Source organism: Drosophila biarmipes, chromosome 2L (genome assembly GCF_025231255.1).
Source record: "Drosophila biarmipes strain raj3 chromosome 2L, RU_DBia_V1.1, whole genome shotgun sequence".
Lineage (NCBI taxonomy): Eukaryota > Metazoa > Arthropoda > Insecta > Diptera > Drosophilidae > Drosophila > Drosophila biarmipes.
This window is the reverse complement of record NC_066612.1, coordinates 11,914,290-11,936,718: the sequence shown is the minus strand read 5'-3', so window position 1 is coordinate 11,936,718 and position 22,429 is coordinate 11,914,290. Positions and strand designations below refer to the sequence as shown.

The window sequence follows — 22,429 nt, the reverse complement described above, 5'->3', positions numbered from 1 at the left end:
AGATTTATTATCGACATCCGCAGCAGCTGTCAGCACAGAGTGAAATTTATGTTTTCGTTTTGATTTCCCTCCCGTTACCCAGCATTACTTTTCCGTATTTTTTTTTGGTAAAACCATCGCATCAGTCAGCTCTCATTGGCAGCTATGGCTCGGCTCCACTTGGCACTGTTTTTATTTTTGCATAACTTTTGGAAATCTCTTCAACAGCCTGGGAGTTCTTCAACATACATACTAGTACAACTCATTTTAGTGCTCGATTTTCCCTGAAAACCATCTCCTTAGCTTTTCCTAGTTGAATGGCAAACGTAAAAATAGAAAATTTTCCCTTTTTTGATGTTTGACATGTGGAAATATTTGAACTAAGCCAGCCAAAGTGGAAGGTCGCTGTCTGAGGGACTATTTTCTTTTCATTCTCCGCTGCCGGCACAGCACTTATGGTATATAATAGAGCATGGTCCTGCACATAAATAATGTGAATGTTGCAATATGCACGGATACGCGCCCCCTGCGCCCTGTGCCCTATGTATGTGCATATACGCCGGCACTGGAATATTGAAAAATATTTCATTACATTCCCATCGGATATCGCAATTTGCCCGACTGGCAAAAGCCTTGCCTTGCTTAGTTTTTGGCTCTGTTTCTGGTTCGGCGAATGTCCCTGCTGGCCCTTAATTAAAAGCAAACATGTTTGCCTGCAAACCCAAGGCAAACACACCCAGCCACCCATGGCAGTACATTTTATTTGCCATAAAGTAAATGTTTTACAGCCTTAAATTACATTTTCGCTGGGACTTTCACCATTTCTCCACCTGACGACGCCACGTGTGTTTGCATCACGTGTCGAGGTTCCAGGTTAAATTATTTGTTTTCTGTCGAAACTCATGTATTGGATTTTGTTAAATTGTTTACACAAAAAGACGTGTTTTGCTAGTGTGCTTTATGTAAAACACACGTTTTATGGCTTAGACAAACATTTAAATTTGCAACAAACCACAGGGCTTGATTCAAGCTGGCTTATGTTGATTTCAAGGTTCAATCGATTGTAAGAGCAATTAGGAAATGGAATTTGTCCATTTTAATTCATGTTTAATTGTGCGAGGAGAGTGATGGCCAAGAATAATATTTAATTAGTCACATTTCTTAGTCACAACATGCCCTCACCTACGCTTTTTACGTAACACCCCCAGAAATGATCTGCGAAATGATTGCTGCTTGTCAACTGCTATCAGCCCCATCGTTTTCCGACATATTTTCTATGACTACCCGTGCAAATAGCATTCGAAACCTGAGAATTCTTATCGGAAAGACATTAAGTCATGCGGAATGGCAATCAGGCCGCCAGAGACACCGATGAGATCACGAGCACATGACAATTGGAGTCGAAGTTGGATGCGTGGAAACGCATTTCTCTTGGCGGCGACAAGGAGTCCACATACTTGAGAAGCACTCGGCTGTGTGGTGACGTCAACGGCGGGCTGTTTAATTAAATTTTCAAAGTATTTCTCATGCTCTTAATTGTGTCAACGTCAGTGCCAGGGAATGCTGGGGAGGGGAAAAATGCAGCAAGGCCGGCGATGTCATTAAGCGCAGCTTCCGCAGGAACGTGGGAAAAAGGAGTGGGGCAGCGCCGGAAAGTAGGCTACACAAGTCAGTAGGTCACCGACATGAAAGCACCAGCTGTTGTCGATGACAGGCCCCCAGCTCCTTTTTCGATGCCCGAGGGGTCGAGGCCCTAGTTCCCCGTCCCACTCCCAGTCCCCACCCACATGAGAAGGGGGAGTCCCCACGTGGATGGCCGCCTGTCGCCGCGGGCAGCCAAAAGAAACATTTTGCTAGCCACTCTTCCCTGGCATTTTCTTGGAATTTCATTGCAAACGCTTTTGGGCGCATTTTCCTAACCACTTTCCATCCCGGGGTAAACTTTACCTTTGGTGGCATTTTTCGAAAAAAAACCTGTTGTCCAATATCTTGAGTTTATGCCGTCAGCCAAAATCAAGGCGAAAGGAACTTTTTCATTTAGGCAACTTCATCCGGTTTTTATCAAAAAAGGGCTTGCAGGTTTTTGCGGCTTGAACTTTACTGCAAAATTCCTCTTAGCATAAACTAATTGGCAAAGAAACTTTTCAATTTGCTAATAAATAACAGAGGGGATACAAAAAAATAAAGCTAAAAGTTTATGTTTCAATTAAAATGCAGAATTATGGTATGGTTACTTAAAGCAAAATTTAATTACGAGATAAACATATCATCATCAGTTTTAATGCATGATGTTTGCATTTCACATATATTTATTACGATTGATTTATGCTGTGAATAAAATATCGAGCAGCTAATGAAGTTTGTCAATAACCATTAAAATGAAATAAGCAGTAAAATCCGAAAAATTGAAAATAAAAATCGAAAACCAAAATTAAATTAAACACTTACTAAACCGTGGATTAACTATTGGTTTTTTAGATTTTTTCCTTTTGGGTCAAAAACCTCAGCTGGCACTTTTGTTGAACTCAAAACCAACGCAACCCCTTGTCAGCTAGTGCTCTCCCTGCAATTAGAATTTCATTTGTTTGCGAGTCATTTTCCAATTTAAACATAAATTATTCATATTGTGTATACGCCCCGTTTGCCGTAGACCAACACTTCAGCTGGCACACCGAAGGCGAAAGGGAGATGGGGCGAAGCAAAAGGCAAATGGTAGTTCGATAAAGCGAAATTACACGCCAGTGACGACAATGACAATTGCGAAATTATAAAGCAGGCGAAAAGCCATTAAAGGACATCGCATTCAGCTCTGCCAGTTCTCCCCACTCGTTGGCGCAACGAGTCCTCAAATCCCCATTGTCCGCTGCATTAAGCTCACGACGTGCAATAATCTGAACAATTGTAGTTTATGCCTCAATTTTTGTTTGCGTACATGTTTTATGGCCAAGTCCCATCCGGCTCATCCCATCCCCGCATTTCGCCACCTCCTTGTGTCGCCTTAATTACATTTCTCGTGTCTGCTCCACTCTCTCGTGGCCGTCTCCTGCCTTGTTTTATATCCTTTTTCAGTAATTCACTCGCCACGTCTGAATGCCACTGACGTCTGTTTTACACGCAAAAAGTCTAATTTTTATAATAATTTTATGTAAATGTTTTTCTGGTATGTAAAACATTCGGAAGTGTTAAGATTTTTACTTTAGAGAAATATTATCGACTTGTTGAAACCTTTTCCTATAAATCTTGATATTCAGATGGGGACTCAAGTTGGCCTTAAGGCTTTTAAAATGCACCCATTCAGTATTAACATATTATCTAGCCTTTATTGAAATAAGTCATAATTTTTTTAAAAAGATACAAAAATTAGTAAAAAATATATTTTTTATTTCTTCTAAAAATTCGCTAGTTTCCAGAAAAGCATAAAATTCAATATCTTAAATTGTATCTTTTGTTTTTCTCCGTGTACAATTCAACCTTTAGTATGCGTGTTTGTTTATCTCCGACTGTGTGGTTAGATTGGCAGTTAAGTAGTGAATGTTTTTCATCTTGGTTCTTAGAAGCGCCTCATAACTCAATTACAGAGCATAAAGGATTTTCAGTGCTCGCACGCATCTCGCATAAAGACGAAAACTTTGATGAATGTGAGGAAAGTTAACTGGCACTTCTTGGCGGCTTTTTACAGCTTTTCCCTACGACTCTTGCGACTATTTTGTGTTTATGTTTATTGGTCCTGGTGTCTGCCGGCATGGTCCACATAAAATGTCACCAAAGTTGACAGTAAACAAAAAAGTTTTCGGCTCTGCAAAAGTGTCTCGCAAATGTATCGTGGGCATTGGGCCAATCTGAAAAGGCCATAAATTAAACCTTTTTTGCCGCTGGTCAGCACCAAAAAACTACAATAAAAAGTGAAAATAAAGCGGAACAGAGAAAGGGCGAATTTCCCAACTGAGAACTGAAGCCAAAAAAAATATTTTAAGTCTAGGTGAGCCACATAAAATAGGCTCTTTACGAACAATATCTAAATATAATATTCTTTATATATCTTTAACAAATTTTAAAGCTACTTAATGCATTATTTATTTCATAAATGTAAATCATCCCCCATTTGTCTATCAATACCCTAATGAATTTCTGTAGTCTCTTAATACAAACCAACAAACATATTGTAGTTTCATAAATATTGTGCTAATTTCAACCTGCCATAACTAGCGCACCACAGATGCCATTACTATAGATTATCTCCGCACAGAAAGTTGGACTCATCGGAGACCAAAATAAATTGAAGTCGGCACAAAGGGCCACCTACATTTTGGCTGATTTATTTTATGGCTCCCAGGGTAGTGGAAATAACAAAAACACAGGCACTAAAAGAATTCCAAGGGATGACATTAAAGGTCGGGGCCGGAAAACAAAGGCGACAGTCCAAAACAAAAAATATTCCAAGCCCTGTATAAAAAAACAGCAAAAAAAAACTAGAAAACTTACTTATTAAAAGTCTGTGTCCGTTTTTTTTTAATCCTTTGGGCAAACTTTCGACTTAAATCAGAGGCGGCAGCAGATTTGTGACTTTTGAACGTATTTTCTCGGAAATACTTTTGGCCGCACTTTAACACTTGGAAAGACGGGGAACCTGTTAGTCCCTCCAAGGACCCTGTCTCACACCCACTCACTCACACTCCCACACCCACAGACGCGGCACTAGCATATTGGCACATTCTCAGCATTCCACAGATCCTTCCGTCTATCCGTTTGCCCATCCGGGCGAAAGCCGTTCGATTGGTGCCACACTAACCAGCAACCATTAGCCATTGGCCGTTGACCATTAACCAGTTCCGATCCGAGGCTTTTCCAGCAGGTTCTTGCCGCACGCACGTCCACAAGCGAACTGAAACCGAAACCACTGCGGAACACTGAACGCAGCGCGCAGCCTGCCAAAAGGACATGCCGTACTACTGTCCGTAGTACGCCGCGTGGACTCCCTGCCTTCGGGCCCTCGGCTCCCATGAGCTCGGTTCGAGGCGTCCTCGCGAGGAGAGGACCATTAACAGGATGCTGCCGGATGGAGTTGCCGAATCACTGAGAGCGGAGCTTTTACCTCTCAATCCGGTGGCCATGTGTGGTGAATAAAGTTCGATTGTACACTGGGAATTATTTTAGAAGGAAACTTGATTTAAAATAAATACTTTGATTTATAAAAAATAAATATTATATAAAATAATATAAGTTGCAATGTAATTATCCGCTCCTCCAAAAAGTTTATAAAAATTATATTGAAATATAAAATCTAAACCTGTCCGAATTGCAAGTCATTTACTGTCTTAAAACAAACCCCAAAACTTGTTTTAACTCTCAATTTTTAAAATGTCATTTTGGTAATCCGAATCTTTTATATATAAAACAGGTTTCTTTTAAAAACAGGTTACTAAAAATCTTTTGGAGATCATAATTGTATCGTATATCACTATTTCTATTGCAACCAATCAGGGTTAAACATTTTAAAATGTTTTCAAAATCAACTACTAGCTGAGAAAGAATTAAAAAATGGTTATTATTATAATTGATTGTTACCATGTAAAGCTTAAAAGTTTATAAATACGGTAGTACAATTTGAAGTAAATACTAAACCCCTGACATTTTAAGAGTCTACAAAGTATATACCTATTAATCCAACCACACTTGCCTTAAACTTTTAATACCTAGTTCAACAAACTGTGCGTAATCGCGCTGAAAATATCGTTGACACCAATCGATTAATTAATATTCTATTTAACGGCGGTGGCAATATCAAGTAGCAATCAAGTCGAATTCAAGTAGCTATCTGGAAAAAATCCAGTTTCCTCATCATGGCAACTACATTCCAATAATAGTTGAGGGGCTCTTATTAAAAATAAGAAAAAACCAATCAAAGCGAACAAGCGCAGAGAGGGCGAGACGCCCCCTGGTTAAAATTAAAATATCAATGCAAATATGCTGGGACAGCTTTTAATAAATGCAAAGATGGAGAGATCGGCGTTATGGATGGGGAGTAAAACGCGCACAGCAGCTGTTGAAAGACGGGGAATTCTAATCAGAGACGGAAGCAAGACGTCGGCAGCTTCTGAGGGGAGCTCTTAACATTCGACCAATCAACGGAGATAACCACGCGAGATCTCTGTTAACCGTGTACCGATGTTAACATGGCCAACAAGTGCGGGTTAATTACGCGCACTCTTCCGCTCTTTCGATCACCTGGCGCTCTCCCGCTCTCTTAGCCGATCGTTTCGTTCCGTTATCACCTGCCGAAGCGGTCGACACGAGCGGGCCAAAAGGGTCGTTCATGAACTGGGCTGGAATCACACTCAGTCTTAGCGCGTTTTCTTCGGCGCGCCGTTCCGTTGGCCATCTTCAAAAGCGCCCAAGTTGCATTCGACGCGAGTTAGTAGCGGCTTAAGCGGCGAGCGGTGCGCATCTACATTATAAAAGTTAGTAAGCGGTCCAGGAAGATATCCCCAAGTTTTAAGGACTTTGCACATGATTTTCCTCTGAGTGATTGGGTTCCGAACGGTTTTTCAAACCAGACCTTAATCTGAGGGCAATAAAATTCGGCCGCGTCGTCGCTAAGCAAATAGTATTTCGTGATATCATTATGCCCAGAGTCTTGTGATAAGTGAATAAAGCCGCTGGGATAAAGAGCCAAGAGAGCGCGAATTTCATCGTACACCGACTCACACAATTCACGTAGGCCATAAATGATTTAATTGCTGTGTTCCATAAACATTTCATAAACGGAAACTTTGTTATAACACTACAGTCATTGTGATGATACTTGTGGCGAAAACTGGCTTTTGGAATATGAATTAATTGCATTTCCGTGAAAGGCCTTTAACATATTTTAAGACATTATTGAACCTTCAAAAAAATATTCATGATCTGAAAAATTTAATTTTACTGAAGTGCCTTTAAAGTACTGGTATAGATTATTTATCCTTCCAATAAACACTCATGATATAAAATAATTCAATTTTTCTGCCAAACATTGAAAACGATCCTTAAAAATATTACTTTAGCTTTGCTAAGGATTTAGTTTAAAAATTCATAAAATATAATATATAGGTAAATACTTTTTATCCTCTTAGTTACTCAACACCCCAAATTATAAAAAATGTTTATAATTGGTTTTGCTTTTGACTTTGCTTTATTAAAAATTAAAGCAAATATATTCATAAATGAAAGATGAAACATATTTTTAGCCACAAAGGTGTATAAATTAAAGGCGAGGAAGGGGAAACTTCCATTCGATGCTTTGGCACTTCCAACCTCATCGCATCTTTTGACCACTTACAAACGACCTTGACATTGAGAAAAATCCCATAAATTGTTTCTTGACTGGCCGAGCACAGCGAGACGAAAAATAATTGCTCCATTCATTTAGCTCCAGAGATTCTAATCAGCGACAAGAAAAGGCCCTCAAGATTAATCTTTGAAATACATGATTCACAATTCATAAATTACTGTCGAATTTTTTGAATAAACCTAAACAAATACCAGAAAGGTTTGGGTTTTTGTTCTCTTCGTTTGTTGCTTTTTTTCACGTCGGCACGTAACTCAATTCAAGCATGACCCAAAGTTTGTTTTGATTTTGGCTTTTTTGTTTTGGTCGCGGCTTGTAAGTAAAAATAACTCGACGAAGACTGGTTCGACGAGAAAACCGGCTGACCATGGCTGTCGAATGGGCGAATTGGCCAGAACCCGGCTCAAAGTGCGGGATGTAAGATGCGTGATATGGCAGGGGTTTCCCAGGGAGAAAACGGGAACCCCAATTGGCCATCGTAAGGCCGGACCTGCGATAAGCCGCTTAAAAACCTTCCACTCCATCTCCGCTTTTGCCATGTTTTTACCGCATTTCACTCTTCCACCGCCTACCTCAACATCTCCGCACACTATTTATATGGCCGAGCCATCACAAAGATCGAAAATGCGGTCAAGCATTAGCCACAGCATCAGCTAATTGTTGTCAAAATATCGTATAAAAAAGGTCTTAAATAAATCAAATTATAATAAACGAGCCCGATAATTATATGTAAAAACGTGAAGCGGAAAACACTTTGGGCATTATGCAACTCTTTACGAACGTGTGTTTTGGTAGTACCTACATACAACAACAAAAAATACACACAAAATTCCGAGGCAACAAATTATAAAAGCCAACTTTGCATAACAGCTGATTGATTGCCAGAGAAATTTAGTGCTGGCAGAAAGAAATTGGCCATTAAACGAATCAACAATGAAATGCAATCTGATTAAGTCCCATCAATGGCAGGTGAAAAAGGCACTCCAGAATGCTTTTAAAATGAAAAGCACGATTGAATAATATCGAGTTCGTATGTTTATTGCCCGAAACTGTGGGAATTTGTCAAGTGCTCACTTTAAACTCCACTTAAAGGAATGATTTTTAATTCGAAATCAAATAAGGCTGGCTTCAAAGTGCTAGCTGCACATTCAAAAAATTAATTGCCCTCAGGAAAATATAGTTTATATTAAGTTTAAAAAATCCCACCTATAAAGTTCATTGGAATTCTTTGTTTTGATTCGATCATCAAATTTCCCATTGTTCTAGTTTCTCAAGATTTAGTATGTAAATTAAGTAGGCATCTCCGGCTACTGTAGTCATTCAAGGGGAACAGAAACCTTACCTAGGCTGAAATCCAATTTTTAAGAAAGTATAAATAATTATTCATTAGGTCACCGCAAGAGGAAATCACAAGATTACCTTTCTAGGGGCTGGCTTACAGGGAATTCCCTGGTGGGATTCCAGTGACTGCTCCAATCAAATCTCAGCTCTTAGCCCATATAGACAATGAGTAAGCGGTCAGTCCACGTGACTTTTGCAGTTCACAATCCAAGAGGAATGTTAATTAAAGTGATTGTATGTCAAAAAGTATTAGAAAAGTAACTAAAGCCGGCTAAAAATACCGGTCAGAATCACTTATGCGAAAGACGAACAGAATTAATTGAGCTAAAAGTCAGCCAAGAGAGGCATCAAGCGTCGTACAAATATTTGAACTTTGATTGATTATTCATTTTGACAGAGCCAAGGCTGTATCATTAACTCATATTTCAGTTCCTGCTAGCAGCACAGATTAATAAAAAATTATATTGCTCATTAAATGAGTATTTTTGAGATGTTTTTGTTTTCACTTAAATGAAGTGCCACGTAGCCGGGTACTTGGTATCTAATTAAAGGAAGTGCGTTAGCTCCGGTTGGCCCTTAAGGTACTCGCAGTACATAAATCTTGAAGATGCTTTAAGTGTAGCCAAATAAAAGTGGAAATCAGGGGAATAGACAAAGGAAGCAGGCTGCTGAAAATTGATCAAAAATTTATGAGCAATGGCGGAATACTCTTTAAAAATATTAAATAATTATTTAATAAATTAGAAAAATATTTCTTTCCGATTTTAGTTTCAGTTTTTTTGGTAGCCGTTCAAATGAGAATCAAACAGTTGCTATTATATAAGTTTTCCTAGCCTAGGTCGAACCTGTTGATTGCTGCAATAAACCCTGTTTTGAAGGATAATTTGCACGCTGAGCTCCCTGCCAAGAAAATGAGAGCATAAACACAACTTGATGTATATGAAAAATGTCTTGGGCCATTTCTTTCGCATTTTCCTCCCCTTTGCGGGCCGCTTCTGTGCCTTTGCTTTTTTCATAATTTATGCGCAGTTCTCTTTATGTGCGGGCCCTCCGACGGACTTTGGCTTATGGACAGTGGACCCATTGGCGGACGTGAGCTTGTGTCCGCGTGTGCGTGTGTGTTTAAGGAACAGCGTGCTAATTAATTAAATTCGTACGTGCCTGGTGTGTGAGTGTATCTGTGTGACTGTCTTGAGTTGAGCCGGCGAATCAGCTTGCTGGCCATGTGCTGATAGGACCAAAAGCAAAGGCAAGGGCACACAGTCGCACACGAACACTCCGGAGCCCAGCACCACGGAGCGTATGAGTGATATTTACAGTCGGGCCGTAAATCATACTTAACTTAATATACAATATATAGCCTCATATGTTTGCCTTTTTCGGCCATGTGCGTGATCCTTTTTTTCGGGCCTCGAGGTCAATACAGGAGGCTAGGATAATGTGGTTATAGGCTTAGAGGATATTGCCATTGATTGAGTTTGCCAATACAAGAGAGAAAAACAGTTTGTGTAATTGTTATTGTTTATTCGAAGAAACTCGATTAGGCAAAAGTGTTTTGCGTGGGTAAGAAAATGAATAAAGATTAAATAAAACTAGAACCATAAGGTTACTACTAAGAGTAAAACATGCTCACCTCATAAAATCATATAATCAATTTTTATTTTTTCAACAATTTTTGTGCAATCCTAAAATTGCACCTGGCCGTGAGCCAGGGCAACGCCTTCCTTTTGCGATATACATCAGAATTGTGACCCATTAAAAATAATATAACATCATTAAGGCGAAAGCAACTCGTTTTGTTAACAATCAACAAGACCATCTGCCAAGCCAGTCAAATATAATTGGTGCAATAAAAAAATATATCAATAAAATTCGAAATTAAATGCTGCAATCAGCAGCTGAATAAATACATATAATAACAATATTAAGTGTAATTGAACCCCCAACTTGTACTAATAATAGGCGATGCTCACTTTATCCCCTTTGCAGGCAATCTGTGGCTAAAATCAACAAAAGCTTCCGCATAACCACATAAAATAACTCCCAAAATATATTCAAAAAGAGACAATCATTGGCAAAAAAAAGCAGCCAGCCAGCAACAATTGGGATACAAACCAAAACAAAAACCTCAAATTGGATGAGCGTAAGCCATAATTATGACCAAATGAGCCGGGCCACAATAACAACAACAACAGCAACAAAAAGACCAAGAAAAACCCAAAACAAAATGACACTTGGCAACAGAAGATTAACAGAACTATCATGGCTAACAGTCGTCTTAACAGCGTTGCTACAGTTTGCGAGTCTCGCCAATGGCTTACAAACTGTTAGCGAATCAGCAGGTGAGTGCATCGAAAACAATTAATAAGATTATTTATAAAAATTAAATTTAAAATTATAAGTGGCATATTTTTCTTAAAATAAAATTCTTAAATATTTTTTTATTATACAGATCAGGCATTACAAAGTTTCAAAGTAAATTATTAAGTTAATATTAATAGATTTATTCACGTTTCAAACAAAGATAAACTTTTTGCAACCATTCCTCTTAGGTCTCTTTTGAACAAATAAAAAACTTAAAGAAAAATTAATTTAAAATATATATTAAAAAGAATTATCATAAGTTTATAAATGTTTTTCACGACTTATGACTTGAATACCCTCATGTATATACTACTTTACCTAGGCCCATTAAACACAAGACTCGTGTAAGCCGTCAGAAGCTTCACGTGGCAATTAACGCCCAGCGACCTTGGCCAAATTAAAGCCGGCATAAACATTAGCATCGCGTAAAAATGTACACTTACACATATATTTTCTTTGGACAATGTAAACAGCGATTGCCACTCACATGCGAAAAATAAGTATCTGCCCACCTGGCTTGTGAATTTGCGTAAGTCCGTCAAATAATCAGGCAAGTGCTTGATGGTTAAAACAAACGTCGGTAGCCGGTCGGCAGGCAATCATAATAATGGCCATAACGAGCCAATAAACGATGCAGCCCAGCGCTGAAAGCCCCCGACCCAGTCACATTCACACTCACACACCCATCGAAAAGCAGTCAATAAACGCAGCCTTAATGCTCAACTGACAGACATCCGCCTAACGGAGTTGGCTATATATAAGATGTACGTGCAGCACTCGCATATAGTATAATTTATATGCCAAACAGCTGCTAACGTCGCCCAGTCTCCCTTAAAAAAAGGAATAATAAAAGAAAACCCAACCAGGATGAGCCTGAATCCCATATGCCTCAAGCTCATGTATCACTCCACGACAGAACTGTTGATTCATTCATGAATAATGCGTTTTGATATTGAAGGCGATTTTAAAGTCAGTCTTCCAACCCAAAGGGTTCTTAAGAGAAATCCTACCAACTTCTGGTCTAAGCCTAGCTGTGTCAAAAACGCCTGATATATATTTCATAAAGCTTAAGCTATAAATCACCAAACAAAAGTGTTAAAAATGGGCAGTTAAATATGTAACTTTGCTTATGATTTATGGCGTTAGATTGATAGCTCGCGAACTTCAGAACGTAATAAATAGCAGTATATATTTTTTAGCAAAAAAAAGTTATTGTAATCTTGGCTGAACATTAGATCTTAACAGGGTATACTAGATTCGTCAGAAAGTATGTAACAGGTAAAAGGAAGCGTTTCCGACCCCATAAAGTATATATATTCTTGATCAGGATCACTAGCCGAGTCGATCCGAGCCATGTCCGTCTGTCCGTCTATCTGTCCGTCAGTCCGTCCGTATGAACGCCCACTCTAACGCCCACAATCCGCGAAAATCTGTAGCGCCTACTGAATTACCTATCGACTCATTAAAAAAAAGGTGCCACGACCACTATAACGCCCACAAAAGGACAAAACAATTAAATCTGTCTGCCGCCCACATAACATCTACTGCAAAAGCCGGTAGATGGCGCCCTAAAATATCACTTTTCTGCTTATATATCTTCTTTATCCTTTTACTCCCTTAAGCTGAGTAACGGGTATCTGATAGTCGAGGCACTCGACTATTTTGTTATTCCTTGTTTTTTAGTCTATCGCCCATCTATTATGGTTTGCTTTTCTTTCCAAGAGTCCCTATTGTATGTCTAGAAAACTAAACAATAACGCCTTATCAGCTTATCGGATACCTAATCACAATTTCATTGTATCGTAAAGTTAATTGTTTTTTAATAAGAGTGTATTTTTAACAGTGATTTTGCGATTGCCGGTGCTTATTGTTCCTATTTTGACGTGCTGTTGATTACATGTTTTGTTTGACTTAACTTAGCTCTCTTCATGACAAGAAGTGTTTATAGGCCGGGTTTATGGTAGGGTCTATGAAGATTAGTAGAGTACTTGTTTTTTCCCATAGATCCACCGGCAATTTCCGAAGGCAAGTTCATGCTTACTCATTCCACATTGGCTAAGAGCAAACACTGAACTTGAATTATCCGTTTAAATGATATATGAACGTCTTGCGGGTCGGGTTAACCCAGTTGATCCGGATCTTGATGGCATTTTAATTTGTATTTTATCGCCTTTTGAATGTGGGCAGTAATTATCATATGAGTGTCGACACTTGTCGCATTCTACGTGAGCAATCTGATCGGCTATCCAGATACAATAAAAAAGGAATGTGGAAACAATTTCATGAAAATACAGTTGAAAAAGAGATTTATTCGTAATTGGAATAGATTTAATAATACATTTAGTGCCTTTTAATAGATTGAAATTTGTAGCTAAGAACATTAATTTTGTTATTATATTATATTATATGCATAACTGGTTATTTTGTATACTGTAAGAACTAAGTCAAAATACCCCTAGTATTTCTCACTTTCACAATAATTCGCACATGTCGACTAATCTATGACTCAGAGTTCAAGGCACCTGAGCCCAACCAATTAGCACGTGTAATGAACATTTATGAACTAATAATAGCACTCCGAAATGTACAAGAATTCCAATGTGAGAAACTAAGCCATGTATTCAATTAAATGAGCTATAAATTGCGAGTCTCAGGCGCGTGATGTGCCGCCAAAAATGCCACAAAAGTGTTTTGGTCTCAAATTGTTTGTATTTGTCTTTTCTTTTCGGCCTTTTTTGTTTATGACCCAGAGAATTATAATTATTTGCCAAAGGTTTTGTGAATTTGAACGATTGTTTACCAAGCTAAGTAAGAACAATGCCGATTATTGCTAGAAGAAAATTTTCCTTCATGTGTTTAAGACTATTAATAAGAAGATTGTTTTGATTAAGGGGGGAGTTTCTATATATACTTCTAACATTTTTCCTAATTTTATTTAAAAAATCTTTTTTTTAGTTGACAACACCATCTGTCTGTACCAGGAGCACAATACCACTTACCGCAAGGAGATCGGAGCCGTGTGGTTTGCCTCCAATGATCCTTGTTTGGTATATTCCTGTGCAGCTGGCGTGGCCAAGGATCCTCAGGCTCATATTGTGGTGACCCAAGTCGACTGCAATGAGTTCTATTGCGAAGTGGTTAGAGGGCCATTAACCCTATCTCTAAAGAATTGCTTTCTAATCAATGTTTTCCTAAATTACAGGGCTCGGAGCTGCGTAGTGTGGAAGGCAGCTGTTGTGGCGAGTGTGTGAGGACCCACTGTCAGCACAACCACACCCTGTATGCAGTGGGCGAGTCCTGGCACAATGACGCCGACTGCACTCTCATCGAATGCGGACGTCTGGATAATGGACAGATTGTAATGAACACATACAAAAGAAATTGTCCAGAACTGACTGAAGAATGCCCGCCCTCGAGATTAGAGGAGCGAAACTGCTGCCCCTACTGCAGACCCCTCCAAACAGCCAGGATTGAGGAACTCCAGGATACTGAGGAGGAGGGAACAGATGATGTTTGGCCGGCCGAATGGTATCGCAATCACCCCTGCAACCGGGACTGTCAGGTCGGAGCCGAGCCCATGACCTGTCGCTATAACTTTGTGGTGGAATGGTATCAGACCTTTTCGAAGGCCTGCTACGATTGCCCCCGGAATCTCACGGATTGCTCCCGACCCCATTGCGTCATGGGTGATGGCCTAGAACGAAGTATCACCGTGGTGAACCGCATGATGCCGGGGCCATCGATTGAGGTCTGCGAGGGTGATCAGATCGTGGTGGATGTGAAGAATCACATGCTGGGGGAGAGCACCTCCATACACTGGCATGGTCTGCACCAGAAGAAGACTCCCTACATGGATGGTGTCCCTCACATCACCCAGTGTCCGATCACACCCCATGCCACCTTTAGGTACTCCTTTCCCGCTGATCTCTCGGGCACCCACTTCTGGCACTCGCACACTGGAATGCAGCGAGGAGATGGTGTTTTCGGGGCACTGATCATCCGAAAACCCAAGACCGCCGAGCCCCATGGAGGTCTCTATGACTTTGACCTCAGCGAACATGTGATGATTGTCCAGGATTGGATACACGATTCGGGAGCCAATATCTTTTCCTATCATCATCACTCGCGGGGAGATAACAAGCCCCACAATCTGCTAATAAATGGCAAAGGTCGCTATTACAACCGCATTTGGGCGGAGGCCAAGCAAACTCATCGCAGGGCTGAGGAGAGGACCACCCAGCCCGTGGAACCACTGCCCAAATCGCAGGTGGATTTTGTTCAAACCCTGCCACGGCAAGCCCGTCTGGCCAAAGCCAATACCACAAAACTCTTTCCGGTAAACTCCCGGAAAAAGAGGGGTAATCTCAACGAGATACCCCTGGAACTGGTACCCCATCAGGTCTACACAGTTAGAAGGGGCTTCCGCTATCGCTTCCGGATCATAAATGCCGAGTACCTGAACTGCCCCATTGTGGTTTCTGTTGATGGTCACAACCTAACAGCAATCAACTCAGATGGATTCGATATCGAGGCCATGGATGTGGGTTCCATAGTTACCTATTCCGGCGAACGATTCGATTTTGTGCTGAATGCCAATCTTGAGGTGGGAAATTATTGGATTCGGCTGAAGGGTCTGATGGACTGCAGCGAAGTCTTCACCTCCGCCTTTCAAGTAGGCATCCTGCGCTATGAGGGAGCTCCTGATGAAGAGCCCACGGCGGAGTTGAGCTATGGCCACAAAGCAGAGGGTATCGAATTGAACGTAATGAATCGCGGTCCTGGCTATCCGGACACCAAAACCGTAGCGGAAATGAGGGCTCTGCCCATCTATGATCATGTGTCGGGCATCGATCACGATACCCTCAAGCCAGAGGCTGACTACAAGTTCTTTATCTACTATGACTTTTATACCAAGAACAATCCCGACTTCCACGACAAGGATCTCTATGCCATGGACATGGAGATGACCCAGCAGAACCGACTTTACACCCCGCAATTGAACCACATTACCTTGGACTTCCCCTCGCTGGCTCTTCTTCCCTCAAGGAGTCAGCTCAAGGACTCCGACTTCTGTAACGAAACAAGTCTGATGGAACAGGGCATCGATTGCCGCAAGGAGTTCTGCAAGTGCCACCATGTGCTCCAGGTTCCTTTGGGCGCCGTAGTGGAGATGATCATAGTGGATGAGGGTTTCCAGTACTATGCCAACCATCCCTTCCACTTGCATGGAAACGCCTTCAGAGTCATGGGATTGGAGCGATTGGGAGAGAATGTCACCATTGAAATGGTGAGTCATTCAAAATTGTTTTAGGTATTGCTTTTCAGCTATCACTTTATATTCCTTTTCATTCAGATCAAACAACTGGATCAATTCAATTTGCTGAAACGGAATCTGGACAATCCACCCGTTAAGGACACAGTCACTATTCCAGATGGTGGCTATACCATCATCAGATTCGAGGCCTCCAATCCCGGATATTGGCTATTCCACTGCCACATCGAGTTTCATGCGGAGATTGGCATGGCCTTGGTTTTCAAAGTGGGTGATGACGATGAAATGGTACCAGTGCCCGAGAATTTCCCCACATGCGGTGATTATAACCCGGACTTGAGGTCTGATGCAGGAAGTGCAGAAGATTTGGGACCTAGCAAGCCAACAACAGGAACTCCTCCGAATGCTGGAGACGGCGTATCGGGCTTGGCACCCACTTGGATGACTCTGATGATTGGCTTTATGCTGGTGAAAATCTATCGATAAGAAAGTGTTTTGTAGAAAGAGAGCACAACCCAAACTTGCCAAGCGAACTTCAGAGATTATTTATTGACGACGAGGGAAGAACCTGGAGATCATGTTGATTTTGATTTTGATTGATATAGAACATATTTGTTATCTAGCATTTGTATATACTCCATAACACGCATCATTGTAGCCTAAACATCTGTGATTGTCTAAGAAATTGTAATAAATATGTATTAATGTTTTATAAGAAATCCTTATGTTTATAATGAGAAGCAAGTATATTATAATTTTTAAATTTCGTTATACATTGTCTTGTATCAAAAAGTGTTTCCCTTAATATATACAAGTTCTGATGCAACTTTTCCTAAGCATTGCAACATTGTCTTCAGCAGATTCTGAAAGTTTATAATGAGGAACCCAGCCGAAATATTGATATGTCGTCAGGTGGTTGTGGGAGATCAATAGGACCAGCCAACGCCCTCGATGTCGATAGCGCTCTTATCTGGTACCCACTGGCAACAGCTGGCAACACTCTTGTTTTCCATCCCAAAGTATCAGCAATGGACAGGGACCTGATCTTTCACCCCTGGACCCGGCAAAGATAGCTGAAATTATGGCGATGTTATTGCATTCTGAAACAAAGTAATCAGAAAAGCTGGGATGAACATCTGGTCCCGGTGCATCTGGGTGTTATATAAGAGCAGTCACCTGCTCAGACTAAATCAGACAGAGTCAGTCACTCATCCCATCACCATTCAGCTTTAGTTGATCCCACAGAGAACCCAACCTCAAGCCAAAATGTTCGACTGGACCGGTAAGAATGTTGTCTACGTTGGCAGCTTCAGCGGCATTGGCTGGCAGATGATGATGCAGCTGATGCAGAAGGACATCAAGATGATGGGCATCATGCACCGCATGGAGAACGTCGAGATGATGAAGAAGCTGCAGGCCATGAATCCCTCCGTCAAGGTGGTCTTCATGCAAATGAACCTCATGGAGAAGATGTCCATCGATCAAGCGATGAAGAAGATGGGCCAGATGATGGGCCACATCGATGTGATGATCAATGGCGAGAGCATGCTGCTCGACAAGGATGTGGAGATGACGATGGGCATGAATCTGGTAAGGACTCCTTGGGCTTCTTCAAGCATTTCCCATTTAATTTCCAATCTTTCCCCTCAGACTGGCATGATCCAATCGACGATGATGGCGATGCCCTACATGGACAAGACCCAGATGGGCATGGGCGGCATGGTGGTCATGATGTCCTCCGTTTATGGCCTGGAGCCCGCACCCGCCTTTGCCGCCTATGCCGCTGCTATGCACGGCGTCCTGGGATTCACCCGCTCGATGGGCGATAAAATGATCTATCAGAAGACAGGTGTCATGTTCATGGCCATGTGCCCGGGACTCACCAACGGCGAGATGATGATGAACCTGCGCAACAACGTCACCTGGCACCATTCCGAGTCGATGGTGGAGGCCATGGAGAGCGCCAAGCGCCAAATGCCGGAGGAGGCCGCCATGCAGATGATCCACGCGATGGAGATGATGAAGAACGGCAGCATGTGGATCGTCAACATGGGCCAGCTCAAGGAGGTCATGCCCACGATGCACTGGCAGATGTAAATAGCTAGCTAATAAAGAGTGGCTCAAAAGAGTGCCACGTTCGAGAGATTATTAAATATGTGTTTACGAAAAAAACAAAGGGGAGGTTGGCAAAAATATTTAACACATACCCTTTTCCAGTTTTTAGATCGTATCCCCCATAACTTTAAACTTAGAAACCTTTTACAAATATTTCATCAGTCAGGTCTGTATTTTCAGTAACACTCACAAGCTACACACGAAGTTCAGAAAGTACAACTAGAATTTTCCAAAATTGTCACCATATTTTTTTCTAAATTTACAAACTTTTTTTTAAACCCAAACAACTAACAATGTCGACTTTCATAAGTCCTTATAAAAGTACTTGCATTTACTGTAGCGATGAAGTGTCGGTCTGCTCTTTCCTGGGATATCAGTCCAGAATCCCAGTAGACAAATCATTGGCCATCTCAAGCTGTTCTAGTTCCGAAGATTTAGGTACTGGAAATGCCTCTTCAAAAAGGTCTTTTCCCAGCCAAGGGTCACGTCAAACGAAGAAACCCAAGAGTTCTCTAAAAGGTTCTTCCTTTAAAAAGACTGGAAAGTGTCAAAAACAACGACCGAATTCGGCTATGATGAAAGCCTTACAACAGAAACAACAACTTGACAAAGAATCGGAAAGAACTCCAGAGCCCTTTTTTAAAGCGATTATTTTGAGGGAGATGATTAGGCTGGGAAGACAACCAAAAATAATGACTGAAAAGACTGCAAAGAGCACTCCGACTAGTAGGAAATACTCCTTAAAAAAGTCGTGTAAAGTTGAGAACCTGTCAGCAAAGCCTGCCGATCAAATGTAAGTTGTCAAAAATACCTAGAACTATAACTATCTTCTTTTAACAATAAATACTGCTAGGCAAATACTGTTTGGAACTCAGGAAAATGCTGTTGAAAATCTAGTCAAATCTCAATCACTCATCATCAAGATTAATGAGGTGCCAAGGACTACTTCTTCCGAGCACGAAATCCAGATACATATTCAAGGCTTTCCGCAGCAATTGGAAAACTTGGGTTCGGCAGATACTGAACTTAAATCGTCCTTAATGGATTTAGATGAAGCAATAGATGTTGATGAAAAAGATGATAGGTCGCCTGGGATACCACCAAACTATGTTTTGGAAGAAGCAGATGATGCATCCGACGATATCTCTATCTCGAGTAGTCAACGCTTTTTACATATGCAGTGATAAATGTTAGAACGAAATTGGTTAGGAACTTTCTTAAAGCCATGGACTAAACCACCATCTCATTTAATAAATTAAATAAAAGATAACCTTAATTTTGTTTCCTTATACAATTTTGCATAAATTTAATAAAGGATTATTTTTGGTTTACATTTTGAATTCCACAAATAGAATATCTAAAATAGATTTCTGGAATATCGTAAATATGTAAATGTATTATCACACGGTAAACTGAGTACCATTACAGTCTGGAGTTCTTAATGTAAGCTTTCACATTTAACAATCTATTTGCATTGATTTTCCTCCATCCTCCGACTGAGTTCGCCCTCAAAATCAGCTTCATTGAAGCTGCGGTTGCGGCGGAAAAAATCGTCCAGTACCTTCGCTTGGCACTGGCCCACCTCCATCATGGATCGCCAGTCGGCGACATTCTGCGGCACTTTCCCATCCTCCAGTTGAGCATACTCCGGTTCCAGGGGGCAGTTGTAGTGGCGAGAGTTGGCCATTACGTCCCTGGCGGTGTTGATCACATGGTAGCAGACCGCACACTCAAATTTGTCGAAGAGTGATGCTCCCGGAGACGAATCGCCGATGTGGTACCGACGCGTGATGAGGTTGTGCATGAGATACTTGTTGAAGATGGGGTTCCGCCAATTCAGTTTATGCTGGCGATACGAATCGTACATAGTTTGGTTTTCACCCAATTCGGTCAAAAACTTGGCCAACGCCCGTGGGTTGGGAAAGTCGTTCACAAATACTGCAGACTTCTTATTCGGCTGCCAGTCCTATAATATTTGTGGTACGTTATTAATAATTAGGCATGTGTTTTTTAAACATTCACTTACTTTAATTGTTGGTGAGCCAAAGTAAATGGGAATCACGCCCATGACCAAAGGACGCCAGAATTTTTCGGTAATGTAATCGGGACAGGCAGCATTCTCAAAGGCAATCATAAACTTGTACTCGGACAAAAAACGCAGCAACTCCGGTGAATAGAGATTATTCAGATAGTCCTTCTGCAGGCTGCAACAAAACGAACAAACATCTTATATTGTTTTTGATTTTTGTAGAAGGCGTTCCTTAAACTAAAATAGTAATTATTTTTTGGCTGCTCTTCCAGTACTACTTGGTCCATTCAAAGGCGTCTCATTGTCTTCCAGCTCCAAGATCACATTATTATCGGGCAAAAGAGGTTCCTCCCTTGAAGCTCCTTCCTGCAATAAACGAGTGTCCTGTCGACAAGTGCAATGGGTTTTCGATGCGTTGCCCATTTGCGAACGGCAATGCTGACACGGCAACGATCCAAACAACTGCACCCAGCACTCGGTGCAGCAGATCTTGGGGAGCTCGGCCGAGCCTGGTGAAGTCATGATTGTATATGTCTAGAGTTTTCTATATATACTTGTTGTTTATAAGGGATGTGGACCGTGTGTTTTTGTTTAGTGAGGGAAATATAGTCGAATGTGAATAGCTCACAAAAGGAGTAGCCTACTTGCCTTTCCGGCAGATCTTTGTTTCGCAGGCAGCTGCCGTACGAATCGATAGAGAGGTGCTTCATCAGCTCCTTAACGTAGTCCTCCCTACCAGACATCGTGTCGCAGTCGCTTTGGAGGAACACTACCGATGGGGACGGACGATAAGCATATTTGGACTTTCCAGCAAACGAAACAAAGTAGTCCTTCGAGGTGAGTGCCTGGCCACTGGGCAAGTACTGCGTGGTCAGCGGAAAGTTGCTGAAGCGGCTGAAGGTCGAGGTGAAGTGAAAGTGCCGGAGGAACTCAGCATTCGACACGAACGGAGCATTCCTGGGAGATTCTTCATGCAGTAGGGCCCATACTTGATGCTTGCTTCGCGGAAGTGGGAAGTCGCCTGTCTTCACGTTGGAGCCGTAAAATAGAACGCCCTGTTAATTAAATAAAGTTATTTCAGTACCTAAAATTCTAAATTATTATAAATAAGAAAATTCCACAGGAGGACAAAAACACAATTTTTCTTAAGAATGCTTAGAGGAAAAATCAAAATTATTTCTTAGATCAAATTCTAGTCTTGTTCTTAGACATTGCTAATAAAGGAACCTTTCTTAATAGTTATCGATACATAACATATTATATGTAATATGTCATAATATAAATATTTAAAGTATACTAAACTAATCTTTAATGTTACATGTAGATTCTTATTCCTTTTTAAACAATTATTAAACATTTTTTTAAATTGATAAAAAAAATTTCAATCCCATCAGTTGGGCATGAAAGATATCAAAGAACTAGAAGAGCTATAGAAAAGTATACCTAACTAAAGAGATTTATTTTTAAAAAACAAAACAAAAGGCACTGTTACTTAGTATTATCTAAAGCTAAATATGAACGCTGTGAAAGAGTGTTTCAAGAATCTTTTTTGTACTATTCTTATCAAGACCTGCCGGATGTGGAGTAGAAAACAAAGACTCTTGGCAACATTCACACACCCGGGACATCGGAAGCCGGCTGCGCCTGTTGGTGATGCGGCAAGTGTGGATGCCGCACTGGCGCACCTCGTCGTAGCTCCAGGACATGTCCCTGGACCACCAGACCAGCTCCACGGGACTGTCGTGCTTGGAGTTGTCTTGGTCGTAGCAGAAGAATAGAATGGTGAGCCCAATGCCGAGCGTTGCTGCCAGGTACCGCAGTACCAGCCGCATGGCCGCCCCTAAAGTCCTTGCTTACAGGATGCCAAAGGTAGTTCCGCGCACCTTCGGTTCGGATTCAAAAAGCCGGTGCGCCGCAATTTCGCCTGAGCGCCTGAATTTCGACTGCCAGCCGTCAGCTGATTTTCGCCAAGGCAGTGTTGGGAAACGACTGTCCGTTCAAG

General features: G+C 41.2%; 5 protein-coding genes across 9 annotated transcripts in view; 3 read left to right on the top strand and 2 right to left on the bottom strand.

Moving 5' to 3' along the window:
- The window catches only part of LOC108032655 (potassium voltage-gated channel protein Shaw), a 44,955-nt gene extending 40,032 nt beyond the window's left edge, over positions 1–4,923 (bottom strand). For 3 of the 4 annotated variants that reach the window (XM_044094236.2, XM_044094234.2, XM_044094235.2), the window contains exon 1: positions 4,462–4,923. The gene's annotated coding sequence lies outside the window, so the exon portion shown is untranslated. The remainder of the gene's footprint in view (positions 1–4,461) is intronic. The other variant, XM_050884919.1, reaches the window with a different exon arrangement.
- A 1,418-nt stretch (positions 4,924–6,341) lies between these two features.
- LOC108032688 (uncharacterized) lies at positions 6,342–17,056 on the top strand. 2 transcript variants are annotated; one of them, XM_017106664.3, is made up of 5 exons: positions 6,342–6,437; positions 10,637–10,989; positions 13,967–14,148; positions 14,214–16,298; positions 16,365–17,056. In XM_017106664.3, exons 2-5 carry the CDS (start codon positions 10,785–10,787, stop codon positions 16,767–16,769), a joined length of 2,877 nt encoding a protein of 958 aa, XP_016962153.1. In that variant the 5' UTR covers positions 6,342–6,437; positions 10,637–10,784; the 3' UTR covers positions 16,770–17,056. The 2 variants fall into 2 exon arrangements, with proteins under 2 accessions (XP_016962153.1, XP_043949980.1); XM_044094045.2 differs by having other exon boundaries at positions 6,351–6,693.
- A 411-nt stretch (positions 17,057–17,467) lies between these two features.
- LOC108032687 (fat body protein 2) lies at positions 17,468–18,436 on the top strand. The gene is made up of 2 exons (XM_017106663.3): positions 17,468–17,873; positions 17,934–18,436. The coding sequence occupies exons 1-2, from the start codon at positions 17,550–17,552 to the stop codon at positions 18,378–18,380; spliced, it is 771 nt and encodes a 256-aa protein (XP_016962152.1). The 5' UTR covers positions 17,468–17,549; the 3' UTR covers positions 18,381–18,436.
- Positions 18,437–18,553: 117 nt separating this feature from the next.
- LOC108032777 (uncharacterized) lies at positions 18,554–19,668 on the top strand. The gene is made up of 2 exons (XM_017106779.3): positions 18,554–19,191; positions 19,252–19,668. The coding sequence occupies exons 1-2, from the start codon at positions 18,692–18,694 to the stop codon at positions 19,580–19,582; spliced, it is 831 nt and encodes a 276-aa protein (XP_016962268.1). The 5' UTR covers positions 18,554–18,691; the 3' UTR covers positions 19,583–19,668.
- A 106-nt stretch (positions 19,669–19,774) lies between these two features.
- Positions 19,775–22,377, bottom strand: LOC108032776 (alpha-(1,3)-fucosyltransferase B). The gene is made up of 4 exons (XM_017106778.2): positions 22,047–22,377; positions 21,076–21,482; positions 20,425–20,602; positions 19,775–20,364 (listed from the first exon to the last, which is right to left on the bottom strand). The coding sequence occupies exons 1-4, from the start codon at positions 22,257–22,259 to the stop codon at positions 19,864–19,866; spliced, it is 1,299 nt and encodes a 432-aa protein (XP_016962267.1). The 5' UTR covers positions 22,260–22,377; the 3' UTR covers positions 19,775–19,863.
- Positions 22,378–22,429: the final 52 nt, after the last annotated feature.

Excerpts from the sequence above, each read along its gene's own strand:
- LOC108032688 (XM_017106664.3), top strand. The coding sequence starts at position 10,785 with ATGAGCGTAAGCCATAATTATGACCAAATGAGCCGGGCCACAATAACA. Across the intron at positions 10,990-13,966 it reads AACTGTTAGCGAATCAGCAG|TTGACAACACCATCTGTCTG; the intron begins GTGAGTGCATCG and ends TCTTTTTTTTAG. Across the intron at positions 16,299-16,364 it reads AGAATGTCACCATTGAAATG|ATCAAACAACTGGATCAATT; the intron begins GTGAGTCATTCA and ends CTTTTCATTCAG.
- LOC108032687 (XM_017106663.3), top strand. The coding sequence starts at position 17,550 with ATGTTCGACTGGACCGGTAAGAATGTTGTCTACGTTGGCAGCTTCAGC. Across the intron at positions 17,874-17,933 it reads TGACGATGGGCATGAATCTG|ACTGGCATGATCCAATCGAC; the intron begins GTAAGGACTCCT and ends CTTTCCCCTCAG.
- LOC108032777 (XM_017106779.3), top strand. The coding sequence starts at position 18,692 with ATGTCGACTTTCATAAGTCCTTATAAAAGTACTTGCATTTACTGTAGC. Across the intron at positions 19,192-19,251 it reads GCAAAGCCTGCCGATCAAAT|GCAAATACTGTTTGGAACTC; the intron begins GTAAGTTGTCAA and ends AAATACTGCTAG.
- LOC108032776 (XM_017106778.2), bottom strand. The coding sequence starts at position 22,259 with ATGCGGCTGGTACTGCGGTACCTGGCAGCAACGCTCGGCATTGGGCTC. Across the intron at positions 21,483-22,046 it reads GCCGGCTTCCGATGTCCCGG|GGCGTTCTATTTTACGGCTC; the intron begins GTGTGTGAATGT and ends TTTAATTAACAG. Across the intron at positions 20,365-20,424 it reads TTGGCTCACCAACAATTAAA|GACTGGCAGCCGAATAAGAA; the intron begins GTAAGTGAATGT and ends CAAATATTATAG.